At 34.7% G+C, this 25,092-nt stretch overlaps 3 protein-coding genes across 3 annotated transcripts; all 3 read left to right on the top strand.

Moving 5' to 3' along the window:
- The first annotated feature begins 1,408 nt into the window (after positions 1 to 1,408).
- On the top strand, positions 1,409 to 3,930 carry LOC123888266 (elongation factor 1-alpha-like). Its single transcript, XM_045937268.1, has 3 exons — positions 1,409 to 1,560; positions 2,194 to 2,688; positions 2,778 to 3,930. The coding sequence occupies exons 2-3, from the start codon at positions 2,227 to 2,229 to the stop codon at positions 3,645 to 3,647; spliced, it is 1,332 nt and encodes a 443-aa protein (XP_045793224.1). The 5' UTR covers positions 1,409 to 1,560; positions 2,194 to 2,226; the 3' UTR covers positions 3,648 to 3,930.
- A 3,237-nt stretch (positions 3,931 to 7,167) lies between these two features.
- LOC123888265 (G2/mitotic-specific cyclin S13-7-like) lies at positions 7,168 to 9,809 on the top strand. The gene is made up of 6 exons (XM_045937267.1): positions 7,168 to 7,440; positions 7,824 to 7,965; positions 8,070 to 8,130; positions 8,240 to 8,491; positions 8,603 to 8,725; positions 8,845 to 9,809. The coding sequence occupies exons 1-6, from the start codon at positions 7,404 to 7,406 to the stop codon at positions 9,625 to 9,627; spliced, it is 1,398 nt and encodes a 465-aa protein (XP_045793223.1). The 5' UTR covers positions 7,168 to 7,403; the 3' UTR covers positions 9,628 to 9,809.
- Positions 9,810 to 14,363: 4,554 nt separating this feature from the next.
- On the top strand, positions 14,364 to 23,713 carry LOC123888264 (calmodulin-interacting protein 111). Its single transcript, XM_045937266.1, has 11 exons — positions 14,364 to 14,916; positions 15,033 to 15,200; positions 16,238 to 17,055; positions 17,668 to 17,872; positions 20,344 to 20,551; positions 20,850 to 21,122; positions 21,213 to 21,283; positions 22,233 to 22,659; positions 22,773 to 22,853; positions 22,978 to 23,168; positions 23,256 to 23,713. The coding sequence occupies exons 1-11, from the start codon at positions 14,593 to 14,595 to the stop codon at positions 23,400 to 23,402; spliced, it is 2,913 nt and encodes a 970-aa protein (XP_045793222.1). The 5' UTR covers positions 14,364 to 14,592; the 3' UTR covers positions 23,403 to 23,713.
- Positions 23,714 to 25,092: the final 1,379 nt, after the last annotated feature.

Raw genomic sequence — 25,092 nt, 5'->3', positions numbered from 1 at the left:
GACACCAAATGTTACACCTCTCAATAACGTTTTAACCGATATAAATTTTATAAAATCCACCGTTGGATTGAAAGTTTACATCATATAGATCATTTGTGTAAAATTTCAAATAAATCCAAAATCATTTGATATGTTATTGAGATACATCAAAATTAACGGTTTTTGTATTTTTTTAAATGCCGTTAATCTTTATGTGTCTCAATAGCATATCAAATGATTTTGGATTTGTCTGAAATTTTACACAAATGATCTATATGATGTAAACTTTCAATCCAACGGTGGATTTTATAAAATTTATATCGGTTAAAACGTTATTGAGAGGTGTAACATTTGGTGTCAAACTAGTTGGTGTCAACGGATCCTGACTCAAAAATAAAATCTAATACGATTCTTACAAACCTTAATCTGTATATAAGATAGATACATCAATAATTTCATGACACTGAAATATAAAACTTTTTCTTATCGTAATGAGAAAGTGGAAAATTCAATCCTCTCCCCTCTTCTAACCCTCTCAATCCCACTAATGTCCTTCCACAAAAAAGATTTGAAGTTTGATTGGATTGACGCAAAATTTAAATTTGATACTACTTTGGCGCCATATTTTGCCATGAGCACCCTTTTTCACTATAAATCTACTTTATCCAATAGTGGCCACATCCACTTTGTGAGAAGCAATATATTCATTATCCTCGAATCCTCACCCAAAATCAATGTACGAAATGACACTTTGATCTCATCGAATGAGCTGCTATTATAAAATTGCACAAATTAAGGCATCAAACTGCAATTTTGGGCCATGAAGAAAGTCTCTTACAAATATCATCTTTATTGTTGAATTTGGAGTTGGCGGCTCATATTTTATCACACCACGCTTTATGGATATCGAAAGAAAATTCATCTCAATGACAGTTTCACGATTAGGGTCATAAAAAGACAATAAATAACATCAATTAGGGTCCTAACACATTTTACTGTAGTTTATCGTTCATTGAGACGTCCATTCCTTACAAAACTTATGAAACAGCAAGGAACACGGTCATTAAGATCATAACTAAAAAAAATATTGTGGGCTAAAATAATTATTTGCTTACAATGTTATAGAAAAAGGTGTTAAAAGTCACTTTGGTATAATGGTGATCGGTTTGGATAATATGCATAAGGTCTTAGATTCAATCTTCAACAGATCCAATGTAAACAAAAAAATAAAATAAAAGTGTTAATTTTATATTTAACCTTTTATTATTTTTTGACACAATCTTAAAGATTTAATTTAAAAAAATAAAAGATTTGATTTTTTTTTGACGAAATTAAAAAATTTGATTTGTATCCTTAATAAGGTGTTTTTTTTTTGGTAAAGGTATCTTAATAAGGTGTTAATTTGATATTTAACCTTTTTTTTTATTTTACACAATCTTAAAAGACTTGATTTGAATCCTTAATTCTTGAGTACCACGTATTCGAGCACTACATAAACCCTCTAACCCTTTTCAAAACCTTACTGCTTTTCACTGCTCTCTCTCATTCTCTGAGTTGTTGCGCACCTTCCTCCTTCACAAGGTAACCCTAATTCGATTTCGTTTATATTCTTATCATCATCGATTCATAGTTTATTTGCATTGTTTAGATTGCATAACATTATTAGATATTGCTTTGATTTTTGTTTTTGTTTCTGATTTTTGTTTTCAATTTGACCTAGTTAGTTAGAATTTGTCTGCATGTTAAATCGAAATTCTGAATACACATCGTGTGATAATTGTTTTTTGTTTATGAATCAGCACTTTTATTTATTATTGAGCTCATCCACTGAGGGTCTTTTTTAGTTATATAGTCGTGTTTGTCTATGAAGCACAGACAACTGACACGTCGACACCGATAATAATTTTAGAAACTGACACAATTCAATGTAATTATAAGTGTCTAATCCGAGGAGTGTCGTGCTTCATAGGTGTTTGTTAATTTGTTTTTGCTCAATCTGTTGAAACACTTTGTGTATTTACTATTTACATCTTGATATTGAATTGTGTATTCTTTTGTTGGTGTGTTGTTGATAGTATTTTGTTGGATTGCTCAATCTGTTTTTCCTTTGTTTAATCAGCCAATCTTTTTCATGTGTTGTGATAGTAGTATTTTTTAATTTTATTCATTGGATTGGGATCGTACTTATGTACTGCTTTCTTTGTTGAAGTGCAGATCTTTTTGTTGTTTTAAGCTTTTTAATTGCAAATGGGTAAAGAAAAGGTTCACATTAACATTGTTGTCATTGGCCATGTTGACTCTGGGAAGTCAACTACCACCGGTCACTTGATCTACAAGCTTGGTGGTATTGACAAGCGTGTGATTGAGAGGTTTGAGAAAGAAGCTGCTGAGATGAACAAGCGTTCATTCAAGTATGCTTGGGTTCTTGACAAGCTTAAGGCTGAGCGTGAAAGAGGTATCACAATTGACATTGCATTGTGGAAGTTTGAGACAACTAAGTACTACTGCACTGTCATTGACGCCCCCGGACACAGGGATTTCATTAAGAACATGATTACTGGAACATCCCAAGCTGATTGTGCTGTTCTCATCATTGATTCCACTACTGGTGGTTTTGAAGCTGGTATTTCTAAAGACGGACAGACCCGTGAACATGCTCTCCTTGCTTTCACTCTTGGTGTGAAGCAAATGATCTGCTGCTGCAACAAGGTATTTGATGTTTATGTTTGAAGTTGCAAATGTGATTGTTTTTATAATTAACTTATGCAAGTACTAATTTTTTGTTCTATCTTGAACAGATGGATGCCACTACACCCAAGTACTCTAAGGGTAGATATGATGAAATTGTGAAGGAAGTTTCATCCTACTTGAAGAAGGTTGGCTATAACCCAGATAAAATTCCATTTGTTCCCATCTCTGGATTTGAGGGAGATAACATGATTGAGCGCTCTACAAATCTTGACTGGTACAAGGGTCCAACCCTTCTTGAGGCCCTTGACCAAATCAATGAGCCTAAGAGGCCATCAGACAAGCCCCTCCGATTACCACTTCAGGATGTCTACAAGATTGGAGGAATTGGAACTGTGCCTGTGGGACGTGTTGAGACTGGTTTCTTGAAACCTGGAATGGTGGTGACTTTTGCACCAACTGGACTGACTACTGAAGTCAAGTCCGTGGAGATGCACCATGAAGCTCTCCAAGAGGCCCTTCCCGGTGACAATGTGGGATTCAATGTTAAGAATGTTGCTGTTAAGGATCTCAAGCGTGGTTATGTTGCCTCAAACTCCAAGGATAACCCAGCTAAGGAGGCTGCTAACTTTACCTCTCAAGTGATCATCATGAATCACCCTGGCCAGATTGGAAATGGTTATGCCCCTGTTCTTGACTGCCACACCTCCCACATTGCGGTCAAGTTTGCTGAGCTTGTTACCAAGATCGATAGGCGTTCTGGTAAGGAAATTGAGAAGGAGCCCAAATTCTTGAAGAATGGTGATGCTGGTATCATTAAGATGGTTCCCACCAAGCCCATGGTTGCTGAGACTTTCTCTGAATATCCTCCACTCGGTCGTTTTGCTGTCAGAGATATGCGTCAAACTGTGGCTGTTGGAGTCATCAAGGCTGTGGAGAAGAAGGAACCCAGCGGAGGACCTAAGCCCAAGAAGAAGTGAACTGTGCAGGATCATTTATCTAGGGAAGTCTATTATTACAATAAATGGTCTTTGGTTCTTAGTATTTCTATTTCTTGTCTAGTTAAATTGTTTTTAAGATTAAGTGTGAAGTCTGCACTGTCATCTCGCAGCCGGTTTGCTCAGAACTGGGTTCTAGATCGACGGTGGCAATAGTATTTCCTTTTTGTTTTATGTTTTAACTACATTGTCTGGTGTTAACACTAAAATTTTGTACGCAGCTGAATTTGTCTTTGAATATCAACTATTTTTATTTGTGTGTTTATTCCTTGTCCATGATAAGATTTTATCTAGCTGTCAGCTGGTAGACCGCATGGCTTTTACCCATGTGGTCGTGGGTTCGATTCCCACAGACGGCCGCCAACATTGAATACTTCTTTCAAGCCGATCACACTTAGTGAGACAGCTTGGTAGTTATTGTCTTATTGACGTGTCTGAATGTTTTAGGCAAATATAGTTGCTGAAAATGTCCGGTGCATTTTTTTAATCTCATTGTTTAGATCATGCTATTGTTTATCACTTGTATAATGCTCAGATTATTTGTTATTCTGGTTTTTCAAATTTTTCATTTAGTTAACTTATTTCTCTGATTAAGTTGTGAAGTTTGCACGATCATCTCACAGCTTTTGTTCACAGAACTCGATTCTATATCGATGGTGGCACGGCTATTTCTTTTTTCATGTTTAGGCTTTAATTTTTCTGTTATGTGAGAAATACTATATTTTGGAAGCAGTTAGACTGCTGATTTGGTAGTTTTATATCAATCAACTCTGTTGGTGGTTTTTAGTCTATAATGCTGGTTTTTGGTTGCTGAGGCATTTTTCCGCACGTTAATTACTCGCCAGCATAGAACTTAGACGTGACGTATATATATGTTGTGTTAATGTGGTATTTTCATGACAATATTTATTCTTAATACCTTTACTCAACCACCACCCAATCCAACATTGCTCTCCATTTTTATTTTTTTTTGGAATACAAGAGGGCCAAGTCCAAAAAAGAAAGATTACACTATAATTAAACGAGGAGTGGAAACTTATATTAAAATCAACACTAAAACTAGAACTAACTTGAGGAGGACAATAGTCATACACTATCATATACTACCATCATCACAAGCCAAATTTGCTAACGCATTGGCACGACGGTACCTGTACCCGAAACCGACACATGCTAACGCATTGGCACAACGGTACCTGTACCCGAAACCGACACAAGTAGGTAGGTTGAGAATACCGCACAAGTATTAGCTTCAATCACAACTTCCCAATCCAAAGTAAGCATCTTCATAATGCTTTGCACTAGAATCCCCCCATCCTGAGACCCATCAGTTTGAAGTGTTTTAACCACCACTTGTGAGTCAATTATGCAACTCTATTTTTATAAGCACTGCAAATGCCTATATTCTTTGAGAAACCACACCCTGCAATGACCCCAACCTTTGCTGCTCCATCCGTGTTGAGATTAATCCAACCTACACTAGGGGCCTGCCACTAGAAGAATCCAAGTAACAAGAGTCAATGTACTTTATCGTTAGTTTTCCCACAATATATATGGTTAAAAACAAAAGTATATCACAAATAAAATAAAAACAGTTTTAATGAGATTTTGTTTATGTCAGAAATTTTTTTAATAGTCAACATTAAAATTTTTGAATTGTTGAATTTTATTAAAATTATATGATAATTTATAATTGATCGATTTAATTTTAGCAAAAGTGCGGGTAACGGGTATGGGTACTTAGATACGCAGGGTGTGGGCACGGGTACAAAGATTGTTAACCCACGCAGGTATGATGATGGATACGAGTATTTTTTTCAAACTGCGGGTATAGAGATAGGTACTATAGTACCCTACTCATACGCTACCCATTGAGGTGTTGTACTACTGCTACTAAAGTGAAGCGTTTTAGTGATTTTTTTTAGGGTTTTTAGTTATAAGGCTACCCACCGCCCATGCGTCAAGCCAAGAAAAAAAATTTGGCTCAAATTTTAATTAATAAGCCCTATGGTTTTGGCAAACCGGGCCATATGGACTCTACATTGGTCAATTTGGGAACATGAGCCTACCTTCATTGTGTGGGAATAGTAACAAATGAAAGAGTGAGTGTGTATTTAGGCGCAACAATTTTATGCTATGGGGTTCAACGCACAATTTATAAGAAGGTAGCTACAAATTTAACAAATTTTATGGTCGACAAGTGCACACGATTCTTTTTTCATAATGTCCCTTTACCTTTCAAAAAACACCAAAATATCCCTCTCCCATGAAAAAACACCAAAATATCCCTATGGCCCCACCATCGGCATTTGCACATGTGGGAGTATGGCTCGCAAGCCAAGGTTGTCATTGAGTGGGCAATAGCGCCCATGACAAGACAACAATCCTTTTTTTTTGTTTAATTGGAATTGGCAGCAGTTTTTAACCGTTGCCTTAAGCCTTAAAAAATGTTTTCCTATTTTTTACAATTTGCTTTTCTTTTTTTCTTTTTTCGTTATTAATTACAATAGCCATTGATTATGCCTTAAAATTAGGAGTTCTTAAATTCAAAGCGATCCAAATTAAAGCCACAAATCAATCCGAATTAAAATACCAAATCGATAAAAACTCAAAACCGTTAAGAATCGAATAGTTTTAGATGTCATTTTCGGATTTTTGGTTGATTTTAATAACAATAGTGACCAATAATTAACTATTGTTTTAAAAAAATAATAATTAACCAAGATATTGAATTCAAGTGGTTAACGAGCTCTCGCTTGGACGAATCTTTCGTGAGAACCCGAATTCCATTATACTTGAAACATTTTTTAAAAATCAACCAAAAATCCAAAACTAACAATCTGCCATTAAAAAAAATGTCATTGATGTAAAAAAAGATAATTTTAAGACTCGTTTGAATTGACTTATTTTTTAGCTTATGCAGAACAGTTTATGCAAATAAATAAGTTTTTATGTCTTATTATAAGATTTTCAAGGTAATTTATGATAAAATAGCTTATAAAGATACAATTTTTGTCGGTGAAAACTTATAAATTAACACAAAAATTTATTTATTTTTATAAGCTAAAAAATTAGCCGAATCCAAACGGACCCTTAATACAAAACATTGTTACAACAACGAATTTAACGATAAATCCTTTTACAAATGCAAAAAATTTGTTACGTTAATTCTTAAAACTTCTTCGTAAATATGTATTTCTTAATATGATTGAATCTACATATAAAATATATTTGCATATCGACTATACATATAAATTTTATTTTTTTTTATATTTAGTTAAAAAAACAAATATTTTAATATACTAATTATCATTATTATTTAATGAAAAATTATTAAAGAAATAATGTATGACTATAGAAAAAAAATTAATCACAAAAATATCAATATATTAAAAAAAGTAAAAATAATCAAAGTGGAAACAATGTGCACTGTGAGTGAACCATTCCTTTCTTTCGAAACAACACCAACGGCTATATTATCCTTGAAGAGGCACGTTCTATCGTAGGATAAATGGAAAACGATCCAACGGTTAAAAAGCACACAATAATTTGACCGTTGAGGAGAGAACGTTGTCTCCATCAGCTTCAAAAAGAGGATTTTCATTCTCATTCCTATTCATTCATTCATTCATTCTACAATCACAAAGAGAGTGTGAGGGTGAGAACAACACTGTTTGATTCTACCCTCAAGAATCATACAAAATCATCATCAACAACAACAATAAGAAGAGATTCTCAATGGCTTCAAGAATTGTTTCTCAACAACAACCCAAAGGTGTGTCTTTTCTTCAATCACGTACTGATTTTTGATTGTTTTTTCATTGTTTTTTATGATTCATTGATTCTTTCTGGTTTTATGGTTTTATTCTTTCTGGGGTTCAATTTTTTTGTTCAAAGATCAACTTTGAGGGTTTGGTAATCTAGCGATAAGAAAAAAAATTCTGGGTTGGTTTCTTTTTCATTTATTTTGAAAAATTGAATGAAAGATCTTGCAAAGATGGGTTTTTGCAAGAAGCCCAGATGATAAATCGTGTAAATCTGGGATTTTGCAAAATTTTGTTACAAATTAAGGATCTTGTTCTTTTATGGATTTTGTGTTTGGATCTAAATCAATGACCTTTTTTTTAATGGGGTTTTGTTTATTTTGCAATGGTATAGGTGATGCTGTAGTGGGGGGAGGGAAACCAGTGAAGAAGAACGGTGCAGCAGGTGAAGGAAGGAACCGAAGAGCACTTCTTGATATTGGAAATGTGGTCACTCTAAAAGGTGTTGAAGTCAAGCCAAATCGCCCTGTCACAAGGTTCTTTCCCTATCTCTCTCTCATATTCTCTCTGATTTTGTGATTTTCTCTCTGATTTTGAGATTCCCTTTCTGATTGCCTATTGATTTTGATGATTCTTTTAGGAGTTTTTGTGCACAATTACTTGCCAATGCTCAAGCAGCAAAAGCTAATGAGAATAACAAGGTTCTCTTTCTCTTATATATTTGTTCAATCTTTCTTTGATTAATTTAGTTTAATTTAGTTTAATTATGATTGTTGTTTTCTGATTTTTTGTATTGTTTTGAAATTGTAGAAACAGACTTGTGCCAATGTTCCTACTGCTGCTGTTGATGGAGTTGCAGCAGTGGCTAAAAGAGTGGCCCCTAAACCTGCTGTTCAGAAGAAAGTCACTACAAAACCAAAGCCTGTTCTGAAGGAAGTCATTGAAATCTCAGATGAAAAGGACAGTGAAGACAAGGCTGTGCACAAGAAAAAGGAAGCAGATCTTAATTCTAAGAAGAAACCATCACGTACTCTTACTTCTGTTCTCACAGCCAGAAGCAAGGTTTGTTCTTTTTTATGAATTAATTTAACAAAGAAACATGTTATGATTGATTAGAGATTAGATTCTTTACATGTTCTTTATCTTTACATTTTTTTTTCATGTTCTTTTTAGGCTGCATGTGGTTTGACTAACAAACCAAAGGAAATTGTTGACATTGATGCTGGTGATGCTAACAATGAACTTGCTGCTATTGAATATCTTGAAGATATTTACAAGTTCTATAAGATAGTTGAGGTAAACACTACATGACTTATATAAATATGATTTATATTTATTTTTGAATTTTGATTCTTTATGATTTTGTTCTGTGTCTGATTTCAATTTTGCTATCGTGTATGTGTTGAACTGTGAAGAATGAGAACCGTCCACATGATTACATGGACTCACAGCCTGAGATAAATGAGAAGATGAGGGCAATACTCATTGATTGGCTAGTAGATGTTCACACCAAATTTCAACTTTCACCAGAAGCCCTTTATCTCACAATCAACATAGTTGATAGATTCCTAGCTGTCAAACTTGTGCCAAGAAGGGAACTTCAATTGGTTGGCATCAGTGCTATGCTGATGGCATCAAAGTATGAAGAAATCTGGCCACCTGAGGTTAATGACTTTGTGACCCTCTCAGATTATGCTTACACTCACGAACAAATTCTTATCATGGAGAAAACCATCCTAGGCAAACTTGAATGGACATTAACTGTGCCTACACCTTTTGTGTTCCTTGTCCGTTTCATCAAAGCGGCATCCATGTCATCGGTGTCATCTGTGTCCGGTGTTCCTTCTGATCAAGAACAAGAACAGCCTTTGGAGAACATGGCTCATTTTCTATCTGAATTGGGGATGATGCACTATGCTACCTTAAAGTATTGTCCATCAATGGTTGCTGCTGCAGCAGTTTTTGCAGCAAGGTGCACTTTGAACAAGAGTCCTGTTTGGAATGAGACACTGAAGATGCACACTGGTTACTCAGAAGAACAGTTAATGGATTGTGCTAAGTTGTTGACTAGTTTTCACTCTAGTATTGGGAATGGAAAGCTGAAGGTTGTCTATAGGAAGTACTCTGATCCTCAGAGAGGTGCTGTTGCTGTGCTTCCACCAGCAAAGAATCTGTTGCCTGCTGTTGGTTCTGTCTAGATAAGTTTGATGATAATAAACAAAGGAAGATGCATGAGTTTTGGTTTTATGTGGGGGGGCACAGCAATAACCATTTGTTATTGTATTCATTAGTTTTGATTGTTTGGATTTTTTTAATAGCAGTTGTTGTAATGTGATCGAAATTTCATGTATAAACTTCCTCATTTTTCTTGGTTTTCTCACATCATAATCTCTATATCTTCAGTATATTAAAAAGCTGATAACAATAATATTTTGGAAATGATGATTTGGTTTTAACAACATTATAGTTTTTTGCAACTCTGTCATGTCATCCAAAGATATGTTGAGCATGTCCTTTCTTTCTGAGCACATTATATATTAACACATTTTACCTTTCTCATGTAGAGCATGTGAATGTGATGTCATGGTGACAATATAGACAAGAACTGAGTTTTACAAGAACTGTGAAACTCTTTTTTTTTTTTTGTTGATAAAAGTGAGGGCTAAAAGCCCAAAAAAGAAATGATTACAAAGAGATTAACCTCTGGGTGGAGATCCCCATTAGGTCTGCATCAAATATGTCCCTAACCTGAGTTTGGACAATCATAAAAAAAATACCGTATCATAATCAAGAGAGCATCCTAGGGCTTCACCTAATCATGGAGATAACTTGATTTCTCCCTGATAACTTGTATTCAAAGCTGCATACACATAATCACCAAGAAGCTGCATAATATGTTGAACAGGTCTTATTGGCCGAACAAACTGCTCTTCATGAATAATCTCCTTGTTTCTCCACATTGCCATAAGCAATAACAACAATATGCCGAAAAGTCGCACCATTTACCACTACCTATCCATTGCATGGAATTATGTATATTAAAGCTTATCCAATGTTGTAAATCTCCCATATAGAAAATAGCTTTATCCTTCGAAGGAATTACACAGTTCCAGATATTCTTTGCTCTCGGACAGTCTCGCATTACATGAAGTGTTGTCTCTTCCACATCTCCACATGAATCACACAGCGCATGGCTAAGACCCATCTCGCTTTTAAGCGAGTTTGTTAAAAGCCTGTTATGTACCGTCATCCAAACCAGTGTACGCACTCGCTCTGGAACCTTCAAATGCCACACAGGTTCTGACATACCGGCAACAGAGAATCCAATTTTCTTTTCTCCAATGCCAATTCTCTCATCATTACTGTAATCGTCCCTAGGGGGGAAGGATGGCTGCAATCTTTTTTAATAAAACTTCTGGAATCCAAATCTCTATAAGGTTCCAGTTCCACTTTCCATCACTACCCACCAGCTCAAACACTTTCATTCCGTGGCCGTGCATATGGTTTGGAATATCAACAATCTGATCCAAAACCAAGCCTTCTGCTATCCATGCTTCGCTCCAAGCATTTATCCTTCTACCATCACCTAATCTCCAAAAGATATACCTCTCAAGATCAGGTCTTAATCTTCTCAGCGTCTTCCAAAGGCTTGAATCTGTGGCTCGACTGACGTTGGTGTCAACCAAGCTCTCTCTACCATATTTTCCACATAAAACACTGCACCAGAGCTCGTTATTACTATCGTCCTAAGCCTTCCAGCCAAGCTTAAACAAACACGCTTTGTTCATAACATCAAGTTTCCTCGGCCCTAGACCTCCCATCCATTTGGGGACTGTAATTTTACCCCAACAAATGGCATGAAATCTCCTTTTATGCTCTGTGTCGCCCAAAATGAACTGTTTTTGCAATCGTTGAATGTCCTCCAAACACGCCTGCAAAATAAAAGTCGAGATCATTGCATACGTGGGAATAGGGGTGTGCATGGTTTAAAAACCACACCACACCAAACCATATTTATGGTTTTGGTTTATATCCAAAACCATTTTAATGAAAAATTGGTTATTTTGCAAAACTAATTTGGATATGGTTTATAATTGGTTCGGAACCAATTTATAACCGGTTTATAATAAAAAATAGGTTACTTATTTATAACCGATTCATCTTAAATTTTATTTTTTTTTTTATTTTTTTTTAAAAATGCATTATTATAACTTTTAATTCCTATATATTTAAACTTTTTTTTTACAATAATTAAGCCAATATTTTTTTTTTGTTTAATTGATTAAAAGAACATATTTAATAATTATTGTTTATAGAAAAAACATAATTTTTCTTTAATTTTATGAATTATTGGTTTATAATGAATTCATAAGAGTTTTTTTTCTAAGCCCAACATATTTCAAACTAAGCCCAAAAAAACAGATTTTTTTAAGCCCAAAATAATTAAAATATAGATTTTTTTTAAAAAAAAAAATCATCAAAAATCTGTTTTTTATAATTATTTTTAAAATAAATAAATTTTGTTAAATAAAAAATAATTAAATATTAAAGGGTGGTTGGCGGTGGCCGGCCACCGGAGCGCCGCCACCAACCACCGCGCCGACCGCCGGAGCGCCGCCATCAACCACCGCGCCGGTCGCCGGTCGCCGCCGGAAAATCGCCGTCCGCCACCGTCCGCCGCCGGAGCTCCGCCGTGCCGGCCGCCGGTGGTCCGGCGTTGACCGCCGCGTTGACCGATTCCTCCACCACCTTATTAATTATTTATTTATTAAATTATATAATTAATTGAATTTGAAATTTTTTTTTTTTTTTTAAAAAAAAACTATTGGGCTTTTTCCTTATTGGGCCTCAATTTAAAAACCAATTATAAAAAATTGGATAGGGTTTAGAATTGGTTTTTTTGTATTGGATTGGTTTGGTTTTTTTTTAAAATGGATTTGGTTATTAATTTTGGATATGGTTTAGTTAATGATTTGGTTAAGGTTACTTGGATTTTTTGCACACCCCTACGTGGGAACCACTTCAATAACACTCTTTGCCAATGTTACTCTTCCCGCAAAAGAGAGGTGAGTAGCTTTCCACATCGACAACTTTGTACTTACTTGATCAATTAAATACTGAAAATCCGATCTTGGTGCTCTACCATGCAATGGCACCCCTAGGTACTTACCAAAGTTACTAGTTTCTTTAAAGCCAGAAATATCCAACAACTTACTTCTCATGCCTCTCTCCACATTTTGCGAAAAAAGAATACTGGTTTTGGCTTGGCTAACTTCTTGCCCAAACATGTTACAGAACTGTTGTAACGAGTCGACTACACACCTCATTTGATTCTCGCTTGCTTCACCGAACAGTAATAAGTCATCCGCGAACATTAGATGGGATATCATCGGGCCATTCCTTCCCGCTTAAATTAATCCCTGTCCACTTTCCTTCCTCCACTGCATGAAGAATGACATGAGAGAGTTTGTCCATACAAAGGACAAACAAATAAGGCGAAATTGGATCACCTTGATGAATTTTCAATTAACGTTCCGAATGAATTTTCATTTTTAGTGTTATATCAATCAACGAAGATCATAATTCTGAAATTATGAACCTATTGTTCAAATCCAAAAGTACCAACGAGAGTCAATTTAAATATTACTGTATATATTAATTAAGTACTTTAATATTTTTTTTTTACAAGAAGCACTTTAATATCTTAAAATCTCTCAAAATCCAAATTATAAAATCCGGTCGTAAAATGTTTTATAAAATCTTAAAAGTTTATATATTACTACAAAGTCTTTTAGAATTTTTAATTTTTTCCGTCAAAATAGTTTATTAAAAGCCAAAATACTCTTAGTCAAAAAAAAAAAAAGCCAAAATACTCAAACTTTTTTTTTTGTCAAGAAATACTCTAACTTTTTTATAATATAAAACTCTAAACTTTTTTTTGCTTATAAACCTCTATTAGTTAAATATTTCGTTTATAAAACTCTATTTTTTTTTAAGGTTATACAACTCTATTAATTAAACATTTTATTACAAATCATACTTTTAAAATAAATATTTTATTTTTAAATAAAAACTCTTAAACACGTGGTCAAAAATTCGATTTTTAACTTTAAGATTAGTTTGAAAGGGGAGAACTAACCTTGTGTGTAGGCATGGCAATGGGTACCCGCGGGTACGGTTTTTACCTTCCCCGTTCCCCATACCCGAATCATTGATAAATACCCGTTCCCCGCCCATTACCCGACGGGGATGAAAAATTGAACCCAATCCCCGTCCCAAATGGGTTCGGGTATACCCAAATGGGTTCGGGTATCCCCAAACCTTGCCCTGCCCTGCTGAACCTTACCTGAACCCAAAATTTTCCCGAACACTGACATACATACAATACAAAAAATTTTAAATAATAAAGTACAAACCAAAATTTCAATGGATTAAACATACAAATGAAATGATATTCCAAAATTATCAAAACCATAAAATAGTACCGGTACAAACCAATATTTCAAAATACCGTCAAAACAACCACATAACCAAGAATGTTCTACATCATTGTTCACTGAAATTGCTAAAAAAACAAATAACTAAGAACCATTGTTCATTAAAAATCCTAACTCAAGTAGATAAATTATATGATATGTGACATTATAAATAAATAAATAGGGGTAATATAGTAATTTTATATAAACGGGCGGGTTCGGGGACGGGTTTGGGGTGGGTACCAATATCTCCGTTACCCGCCCCATCCCCATGTTTTGAAATCGGGGAAAACCCAAACCCGAACCCAAACCCAGTCAAATCGGTTTTTCCCCGTCAAACTCGGGGTGGGTTCGGGCGGGTACCCGCGGGTACGGGTTCTGTTGCCATGCCTACTTGTGTGTCCGAAGATTCTCCGCGAAGAGTAGTGATGGCACGCTGGAGACTACATACCAATATTATTATGTAACTTAAAAAAAAAAAACTTAATCTTGACAAAAAGAAATTCAAAATCAACAATGTGAACATTGTGAAGAAGTTGTTTGTAAAACCCTACCAAGTCAAATCCATCTCCATTTGGGTACAAGTAAAACCCTACCGTGAGAGAAAAGGTTCCAACCTTGTTCTTCTTCTTAACTCACTTCAACAACAAATTCAAACTCCGCTGTCAAAAACGCACACTCTCAACCATGCCTTCTTCCAATTCAAAGCACAGTAACAGCAATAGCAGCAGCAACAAGAAGCAATCAAAATCAAACTCAAAATCAAGGTCACAATCGTCATTTCCCGATGCCGCCACTCCACCCCGAACCACCACCGCCGCCGAACCACAACAACTCACTTCTCTCATCCAACAAGCTTCTCAAATCTTCCCATCCTTCATTTCACAATCCGCTTTCATCGCCGAAATCACCGACATCGATACCACCAATTCAGCTTCCAAAGGCGCTAAAATTTGGCTTTCTGAGCCTTTTATGGTTGCATCTTCTCTTGCTCCCGGTTCACTTGTTTCTGTAATGAAATTCATTTTCCTTCTCTATTTTTTTAGGGCTTTTTGTCAAATTATGTTGTTATGGTAGTTTATGATTATTCATGTTTCATAAAGTTTTGATTTTGATTGATTTTGAAGGTGTCTATTCCATCTTCAAGTAAAGGGGTTGCGCAATTGCATGGATTTCCTCTCATGTCATTGACTAATGAATGTGTTAAATGCTATGGGTTGAAAACTTGTGCCACATTGGATGATAATGCTGCTGGAAATTACTTTGTTCTTGCAACGGTTTTTCCTTCTACAAAGGTTAGTCTTTGCCACTGTTTTGTTTTGTTATTTCTTTTGGGTCCAGTGAGGAACCTAGTGGTTAGACTCACACACTATAAGTGTAGATAAGTGGGGAATCCGGGGTTTGAACATCGGCCACTCCAATAATGTCCCTAGTAGCTACCAACTAAGCTACCTTTCGGGGGACTGTTTTATTTTGGTATTTATTCATGAGAAAATAGAATATGAACCGGCAGTGTAAAATAATTTTACACCATTTTCCAATGGCAATTATGTATTCTACCAAATTATCCCGCTACACTCCACTCCACTTTAATTATATGAGATGGGGGATTGTTTGATATCTATTGGGATGTCGGTGTAAAATTAATTTACACGATAGAGGATATCTATTAAACTCTTAATTCATCGTGTTCAACGGATATGTATTTGGACTATGTAAAAAAGTTTTACATTTTGTTCTATCGTATCTCTGTGTAAATGTTTGCTGTGATGTATAGGAAGTAATATATTGAAATGATAAGATTGTGAAATATAATTGGATGGATTGCAGTATCAAAGCGTATTCGTTAAACTCTACATAATATGATCAATAGATGGAAAAAATAAAATAGATATATGATGATTTTGTTTATGTAGATACCTTTGTTGAAACTTTGAAACTTATTATTTTCTTTCTCGTTAATCATATTTTGTTCTTTAACTAAAACTGGAAGTAGCAAACAAAATCCTGCATCATGATATGTTGTTCATGTTGTAGACTAAACTGCGGAAGAATAAACAAAAATAAAAAATTACCTCATACACCCTCAACAAAGGATGTGCTCAAAACCCTTACCTTCTAGTTCTAATTTGGTCTCAATTTAGAAAACTATTATGAAAACTTGTAATTGGCATAAGACTAAGATTGACAAACAGCTCATCGAAGCTGTTATTTTGCTCATTTGAAATATGATTGATTGATATTTGTGCCTTCTTTTTTTTTTTTTTGATAATTTATGTATAATAATAGACCTATCTTTATCAAAATCTTATATTTTCTGACATTTATTTAGGTATTGAAGAATGGAGTACGCCTGTCTTTAAATCTTTCCTTTGCGATGGGATGTCCTATTTCGGGCACATGTGTGTTTGTTCACCCATTACAGAAACAATCCTTGGTATATAATTGCAAAGAGTTATATCTTCAATTGGCTCCTTGTAAGATTGGGGCACCATTGAAAGTTAATCTCCCCTCATCGGACTTGTCTAAGTCAAGATCCCGTGCCCAATCTGAGAATGATATTGTTGCATCTCCTACAACACCTTCTTATGGATCAAAGTTTTCGAATGACAGTGTGTATTCTTCCCCCATATTTGAAGATTCAACATCAAGTGTAACCAATTCCAATGGTCAATCGGTGGCTTCATTTGATGTTAGCAAGGCATTAGGAAATGAAAGTTCCAAAAAGTTATTAGAAACATGTGCAACTTCATGGTTATACTCTCGTTGTATGTTGCTAGGGAATCTTGTCAATGTCCCAATGTTTTCTGAGTTTTGCATTTTCCAAGTGACGGGAATTAAAAAGGGGTCAACTAACATACCTGACTATTGTCTATTGAATGGGAACAGTGATTTAAATCTTGAGGATTCTGATATGCTAGAGAATGTGAATCTGGCTTTCACTGTCAATTGGGAAACAAAGGTATTTTTATCTTTGCCTTCATATGCAACATTTGAAGAGTCAATTCGAATGGATTTATCATGTCTGAAACTTGATGACAAGGATGTTAAACCCAGCAGTGATAATATTTCTAAATTAGGTGGTCTATCTAAAGAAGAAATGTTTTTAAAGGAAATAATTTATTCTTCAAAGAACGATTTTTTACCAAGGTATGTCTTATCTATTTTATATTTTTACCTGATGTCGTATAAAGTCAAAGACTTATATTTATTAACTTCCTTGCCATAGACTGTGTGTTGTTTAATGCACCATATTATGTTTGGTGGATTCAAGTAGTGTTGACTGTAGACTATGGTTCCTGCAGCAAACTCTTTCTAATGTTTCAGATGAAGGCTTGACATATCCTTTATTTGAATTTTGTGTTTTATATGTCTCATCAACATGCATCCTTCGTAATTTCATAAGGTTCAGGTAGTAGATATGCTGATCTTATCAGAAATAATTTGTACATGTCATCATGCCTTTTTTTCTTTTTCTTGTAAACATGTCATTATTCTGTAAAATATTCGTTAAATGTCAAAATGAGTAGAACTGCATGCTGGGCCTTAACATGATCAGTTTATTATAAGTATGGATGTCGGGATAATGTTTTATGGAAAGCAATTAATATTATATAAGTTTCTGACAGTCAATTAGTGAATTTGTAGTTCAAACCTCTATTTTCATATTGATGTGTCCTCACTCCTCACATACATCAATGCACATGTTCAAACAATTCCGCACACTTATGTGCTTATGCATCTTGTTTTTGCAATATGTAGTTTTGATACGCAGAATACCAGAGGTGTCTTTCTTCATGGTCCACCTGGTACGGGAAAGACTTCGCTGGTTCAATTATGTGCTCATGATGCTGGGGTCAATTTTTTCTCAATAAATGGACCTGAAATTGTTACCCAGTACTATGGGGAAAGTGAGAAAGCATTGAAGGATGTTTTTGATTCAGCCACTCAAGCTTCACCTGCCGTGGTTAGATATTTTCTCAAGATCACGTGTTTCAGTTTTTCACATTTTCTGTTTAAATGAACAATTTATGCTCTTATATTGGTGTCTGTGTGTATCACAAGTTGCATATCACAACATATAGTTAATTAAGTTTCTCATTGAAGTTAAAGGCTTTTAATATTAACCTTAATATTGGACTCAAGAGTTAGACACGAACTAGGTAGTTTTGCTTGTGTTGTTAGATTAATCCAGGAAATACTCTCATAATGCTCACCTCTATTAAAACAACACTGTCCACACATAATGACCCTAAACTTTTCACAGACCATGCATTTAACGTGCTCTCGTGAGTCATAAATCCCTATTACATGATAATTAAATCCAGAGCCTCGTTTCTTTCTTCTCATAAATTTTTGACGGGTTTGGGTCGCGACCCAAAAAGGGCTAGTCTCATCATGTTGGACTGGCCTATCACTGCCACAAAGCTCAAGGCTGAGGCTGAAGTGAAGAAATTTCCCCTTGATCATTGCCACATTTCCCAAGTAACCTCAGTAACTGGTTGAGAGAGGTTCATTTAAGAAGAACTTGAGACATGTGCCGACGATATCCAAAGGTCAAGGAGTGGTTCATCACTTTAAGGATAAACAATATGTTGTCTAAACAGCTCTTTTGAGTGAGACACATGGAAAATGGGATGAGTTCCCGGTCTTTCCTCTTGGCCAAGATTTGAACAGTTCCAAAATATCTGCCGGCTTTCGGCTACTTTAGGATTGATATGTTGAACCTCTTATTAGAGAGAAAAAAGGGAAAATGTTTATTGGGTAGTTATTGAGAGGTTATGTGAGGGTGAGACGAAGCTCTCAATTCTCGGAAGGGAATTTTCTGGTACCTGCAGACCAATCTGTTAGTCTCTGTCAGTATCTGGTCTGTTATTTTGTAATACCACTTGTCCTCTTTTTGATACAGAAATCCAGTTGTTGTTTTCTTCTAAATGTATCAATTTAGATATCATTGATAAAAAAAACAAAACGGATACCTTTTTCTATCATTATCCTCGTTGCAGTAATTGTTGAAGACGAGGCCTAAATTTAAGTACACCCAATCTCCAACTTCAAATTTCACTTCCCTTCGGTGCTTGTTGGCTTTTGACACATCAGATTTTGGGCTTGCTTTAGGAGATATAGACAATGTCTGATGATCTAGTCTCTATCTATGAAGTCATTGCTCCACATCATATTTCACTCTTGCGATGGGTCCAACTTCAAGTCTAAGCTACTAGTGTCAGACAAGTTTCGCCCTTCCCTCGTTAACTTTAAGTTCTGTCAATAGAATTGCCCAGTGTTAGACTAGTTTCCACATTGAAAACAAATGTGAAGCACCGAACCCCGTTATATTTTAAAAATTCCGGGTTGGGTGTTGTTCAATGGCTTGGTTTTGAGCATTCACTAACTTCTCTTGATAGTATAGAACAAGTTTTCATGACATGAAGTAGTTTTGTTTCGTGCATTGTTCTGGTACTGGAACATAAAGTGTTTCTCCAAACAACTCATGCATGTTGTTGATAATTTCTGATTGTAATTTTCATACATGTTCTATGTATGATACAATCAATATATTTACAATGAGATCTTTTCTGAAAGCATCATGTCATAAGAGTTGTGGTACATGTGGTGCTTAATCGTGGACTTAGTGGAACACCTAAAATTATGAGGCTTCGTGACATATATAAGAATTGTGCTGCTGTCATGTTGGTCTTGATTAATCAAGAGAAGTCAAAAAGTGGTTTAAATGGGATGGCAGAAGAATATTAGGAATTTAATATAAAATATTGTTAATTGTGAAATTTGAAGGCATTAGTATTAAATGAAAATGTAAGCATTTTATCATCAGTCAAAGACCTTGTTTTTGTATCTCACTCTGATTTGGTTTTAGAGTTAAAAGTACTAAAACAATATGTTTTGTCAATTCTCTTCGATGATTTAAAAGTCCTTGAACTTGCCGGAATTATCTTGAAATTTATTCTAAACCAATTCTTTATTTCCTATAACTTTTGGGAGCAATGGTGGAAGGTTTCAATTCTTTCACTGTGTCAAAACACAGTCTATTGTATTGTCTTGTATCATATTTTTCTGTGGTGAGCAGTTCATTAAACAAAACATAGGGGTGAGACTTGCATTTTTTAAGCAGATGTAATTGAAATTAGTGATCATTTCTTTTTCACTATTATTAGAATTTCTTAAACTGACATAGTGCGACCTAGAATTTGTTAAACTGGCATAGTGTATAGGTTGTCTGCTCGCTAACAATGTTCCTACAATCTTAAGATTTTTCATCAAGATTTCATTGCTTTAGTTTTCATGGTTAGTTATTTTCAAGGTTTTGCACCTGATTTGCTGGGAATAGTCTCACTTATTTCTAACTTGATATTTTTATGTTCCAAGTTCTTCTAAGTTGCTGAATCTCAATGATGGGATTATTTTCACTGTTACATACAGATATTTATTGATGAAATAGATGCAATTGCCCCTCCAAGGAAAGATGGGGTTGAAGAGCTATCTAAAAGATTGGTTGGAACCTTATTGAAGCTGATGGATGGAATTAGTATAAATGGAGGATTAGTTGTAATTGCTGCTACTAATAGGCCTGACCATGTTGATCCAGCTCTCAGACGACGTGGAAAATTTGACCAGGATATTGAAATTGGTAAGATTTAAGCGAATAGATCCTTATGAAAAGTATGTTATTATCTTAAAATTCATACCTATTCTTGTAACTGTATGAATTTCTCTCCACTTGCCTGCATATTTTACTACTGCAAAAAGGGGGTAGACTTGATACTATATAAGAATGTAATCCTATCATAATCCTCATACTAAAATAAATATAAATATCTCAACAATAACTATTTTTCATTTTTAATCTGTTTTAAGTACGATGATGGATTCATAGAATCATTTACCAAACACAACTAACTTAGAATTCAATTCCATATGCAATGCAGGTGTGCCATCAAAAGCCCAACGAGAAGATATTTTGCGCACTATTCTCTGTGAAATAGATCACTCTCTTTCTGAGACGCAAATTGAAGAGCTTGCTTCAACAACTCATGGATTTGTAGGTGCTGATTTAGTTGGCCTCCGCAATTGCGCAAATACTATTTGTCTACGACATTCTATCGAACTTAAACTTAAAAAGACTTGCATTGGTAGTTTGGATGACATAACAGAGGAACCCGCTCCGACAAATAGTGCAACAAACTCAAGCGACCATTCAGGTATTGCAACTTCATCTGTTTTGGATATGTAGGTGGCCTTCAGTCTTTTATTGCCTTCCTTCCTAATGGTAGAAACTTCTGAAATTATAGAAAAGAGACAAGTGACTTTTGAGGATTTTCAAAAGGCTAGGCTCGAAATAAGACCTAGTGCCATGAAAGAGGTATGGTTGATGCCAGTAAATTCTTTTAAATTAAAAATATCTCTCATCACGGATATGTCTATTTGATTTGGGTTCATTTTGATTTCCTGAATTTTTCTATAATACCCTTCAATTTTTAGAAAATGAAATGCTTCAAATACACAAGCTTCCAAAATGTATAACCTGTCTATTTGAAATTACTTGTACACAAGTATTGTCAATTTTAATTAATGCCTCCATTCCACTACCAATTGTCATTTGATTAGCCGTAGTTTTCTAATTAAGGGTTAAACATCATAATTTTGGTCCCTATAAAATTTGGATTTTTTCGGTTTTTAGTCTGAAACAAATTTGCATGTTTGCGTCTTCCTAAAATTTTCTGTCTGTACTTTTGGTCCTTGCTGGTAGGTCAATCCTCACATGGACTTTTTGTTGAAATGGCGTCACAAAAAATATTTTATTTATATATGGTTAAATGTGTTTTAGTCCCTGCAAAATTCAAAATGTTTGAATTTAATCCTGCAAAAAAAGTTCGCATGGAAGTGCCACGTAGATTTCTATTAGTCAAATCAGGGTTGACCTAATAGTAGAGACCAAAAGTGCGGACGGAAAGGTTTTTGAGATTTTTTTTTTTTGTGGAGACTAAACCGAAAACCCCAAATTTTATAGGGATCAAAACAAATTTAACCCTAAAGGTAAATAATAGTCAACTTTTGGAATTTTTGCTTAAGCAAAAATAAATATCTTTTGTAATTGTGTTTTCATGATCTGCACTTGATACAAAAATCTGATGTAGTGTGATGGGAAATGTTAAACTTAAAAAGTATGGTTAGTCATTTATGCTATCAATAATCATTTTCCTTATTTTTATAAAATGTTAAACAAGGATCTTTTAAATCAATTATTTTTTAAAATGAAAAGGGAAAATAATACTGGTAGTATTTTTCTTTTATTTTTTTTGTTAATCTAGGTGACCCTTGAGGTTCCAAAGGTTAAATGGGAAGATATTGGCGGCCAAAGGGAAGTCAAAAACCAATTATTGGAAACACTAGTATGGCCCCAAAAGCACCGGGATGCATTCACCCGTATTGGAACTGATGCTCCATCAGGTGTATTGATGTATGGGCCTCCAGGTTGTAGCAAAACCCTAATGGCACGTGCAGTTGCTTCTGAAGCAGGACTGAACTTTCTAGCAGTCAAGGGTCCTGAACTCTTCAGCAAATGGGTTGGCGAATCTGAGAAGGCTGTCAGATCATTGTTTGTTAAAGCAAGGGACAATGCCCCATCAGTAATATTTTTCGATGAAATAGATAGTCTTGCTATGAATCGTGGGAGAGATGGTGATGGTGTTTCCGTGTCTGATAGGGTCATGGCTCAACTCCTTGTTCAAATGGATGGTTAGTGATGAACCTTGATTTAGTTGATATGTGAATGGTTGCTCATTTAACCGTTAACCATCGATCAAATTTAATCACGATTTTTCTTTTGACAAAAAAATCATGTCCTACAGGTGTGCGTAGCAGAGGTGATGTTGCTGTTATAGCTGCTACAAATAGGCCAGACAATATTGATCCTGCTCTTTTAAGACCAGGTATTGTACATGTTGTTATTCTGTTTCTCTCACTTGCATTGTTGCATGAACACCGAAATACACTAAGGAAGATGAGTTGGTAACTTGGTATGACTTTGATAAGCTTGAATATCATTATTTACAGGACGATTTGACCGTCAGCTATATGTTGGACCTCCAAATGAGAAGGACCGAGAAGAGATCTTTAGCATTCATTTGCGCAAAACTCCATATGATTCTGATGTTAGCATGAAAGAACTGGCTCAACTGACAGATGGTTATACTGGGGCTGATATATCACTTGTATGTCGACAAGCAGCTCTTGCAGCATTGGAGGTTAGTCAGATATTCAACGTGATTTCTAATTCATGTGTTGACAAAAATATATATATTAATATGTAAATCATTTTGTGACATTATCAGGAAAGCTTTGATGCTTCTGTTGTAACAATGAAGCACTTTAAGATGGCAATCGAACAAGTTCAGCCCTCTGAAATTCAGTTCTATCAAAAATTCTCAGCAACATTTCATAGGGGCGTGCGCTCTGATGCGGTCGACGTAAATGGTTAACTTAATCACATGCACTTAACACACCATAATGCATGTTTACGATAAATTAAGAGTGTGTTTGGACGAAGCAATGTTTTGAGGTAATGTAATGTAATTTTTTGAGAGAATTCAAATTCTTCAATGTAAATTTTGTTGTTTAGATGATTAATTTAGAGAATTTTTAAAATGATGGAAATTTAAGAGGTATTGTATCCAAGTTAAATTTAGGGAAACTCAAATGACACTCAAACAATAGGAATTTGAAATTCCTTCCTTATTCGATACAATGTGAATATTAAATTGGTTCTTATAATTTTATCAATTCTTGCAAATTTGTCCTTTTTTTATTCAAAATTTTCAACTTGACCCCTATTTTTTTTCAAAAAATGTATATTCACCATTAAATATTTTCAAAGCTTGCAAATTGGACTCTATTTTTCAAATTTTAAATTTGACCCTACACATTTAAAAAATTTAAAAGTAATTTTAAAATGTTAACAATGAATGTTTCTAGTATTTTATTCTATCCAGACACAAACATTTTAAAATAAAGAAAATTTAACTGAATCATTTGAATTATTTAGAATTCTTAATTGTTTAAAATTTTCAATTACTTTATCCAAAAAAGGGAAAATATTATTTTGGTGTATCACGTATTGTTGGGTTCGATAAACTTAGTCAAAGTTGTATAAGATTAAAATACTAATTTGATGTATTTCAATTGAAAGTGCAAAAGTGACACTATGAAATATTGAAAAGAGAAATAATATTTGTGAATTAAACAACTTAATTAATGATGAAACTTCTCATTATAGTAAAAAATATTTAAACATCATAAAATTAAATTAAGTTGCTGCACTTGAAAACTTATAATGGATTCCTCAAAATGTAACATTGGATATGCTCTTAGTAACCTAGGAGGGAATCCCTGAACAAACTATGGACACTTTTTTTAAAAGACTGTTTTGCAAGTGTAGTATCAGTAGTTTATTTATATTTTTGTTTTAAAAAAATTTTAACAAAGAAACTTAAATACACTAAGCGTTAACAATGGGATCAGGGATACTTCCAGCAAAAAATATATGGAAGAGTTGGTGCTGGGCTAGCCGAAAATCAAAGTTTATCAGAAGCTTGGTCTAAAATTCCTGAAAAATTAGTTTTTTATGATTACAGCGACAATAATCCGGCAAACGGTGGATTGTTTAGAGCGAGCTTAATGGACAATGGAGATGGAATAGCCGTTGGTTGGTTAGGATATCCTATCTTTAAATACACTAAGCATAAGGACGTGAATAATTAAATATTAGAACATGTGTCCCAACAACCCACTTGGTTGGTGCATTGGTATTGGTTTGTGACGTGGGAGTGTGTTCCTCTTGAGGTTCGAGGTTCGATTCTCTCTGGTGCAAATTTGGATGGGCTAATTTAGCTTCTTAAAAAAAACAAACATGTGTCCCAACCCAACATATTTACCACTGTATCAATGCGATTTTTTTTAACCTTTTGGATATATTCATATTGGCCATGTTAATAATTAACCTCATGTGTTGGCTTAATTATTTAAATTATGTAGGTTGCACAACAATGTAATTTGTACAAGTATGTGTATCACTTTTTTGGTCAATATTAAAAAAACAATTTGAGCAAAGGATACATAGGATAGGATGGATGATCTGGATTTTATTCCATCCATCTCTTTCACCTAATTACA

Source organism: Trifolium pratense, linkage group LG6, assembly GCF_020283565.1.
Source record: "Trifolium pratense cultivar HEN17-A07 linkage group LG6, ARS_RC_1.1, whole genome shotgun sequence".
Classification (NCBI taxonomy): Eukaryota; Viridiplantae; Streptophyta; class Magnoliopsida; order Fabales; family Fabaceae; genus Trifolium; species Trifolium pratense.
The sequence above is the reverse complement of the archived record's forward strand: the minus strand, read 5'-3'. Positions and strand labels throughout refer to the sequence as shown.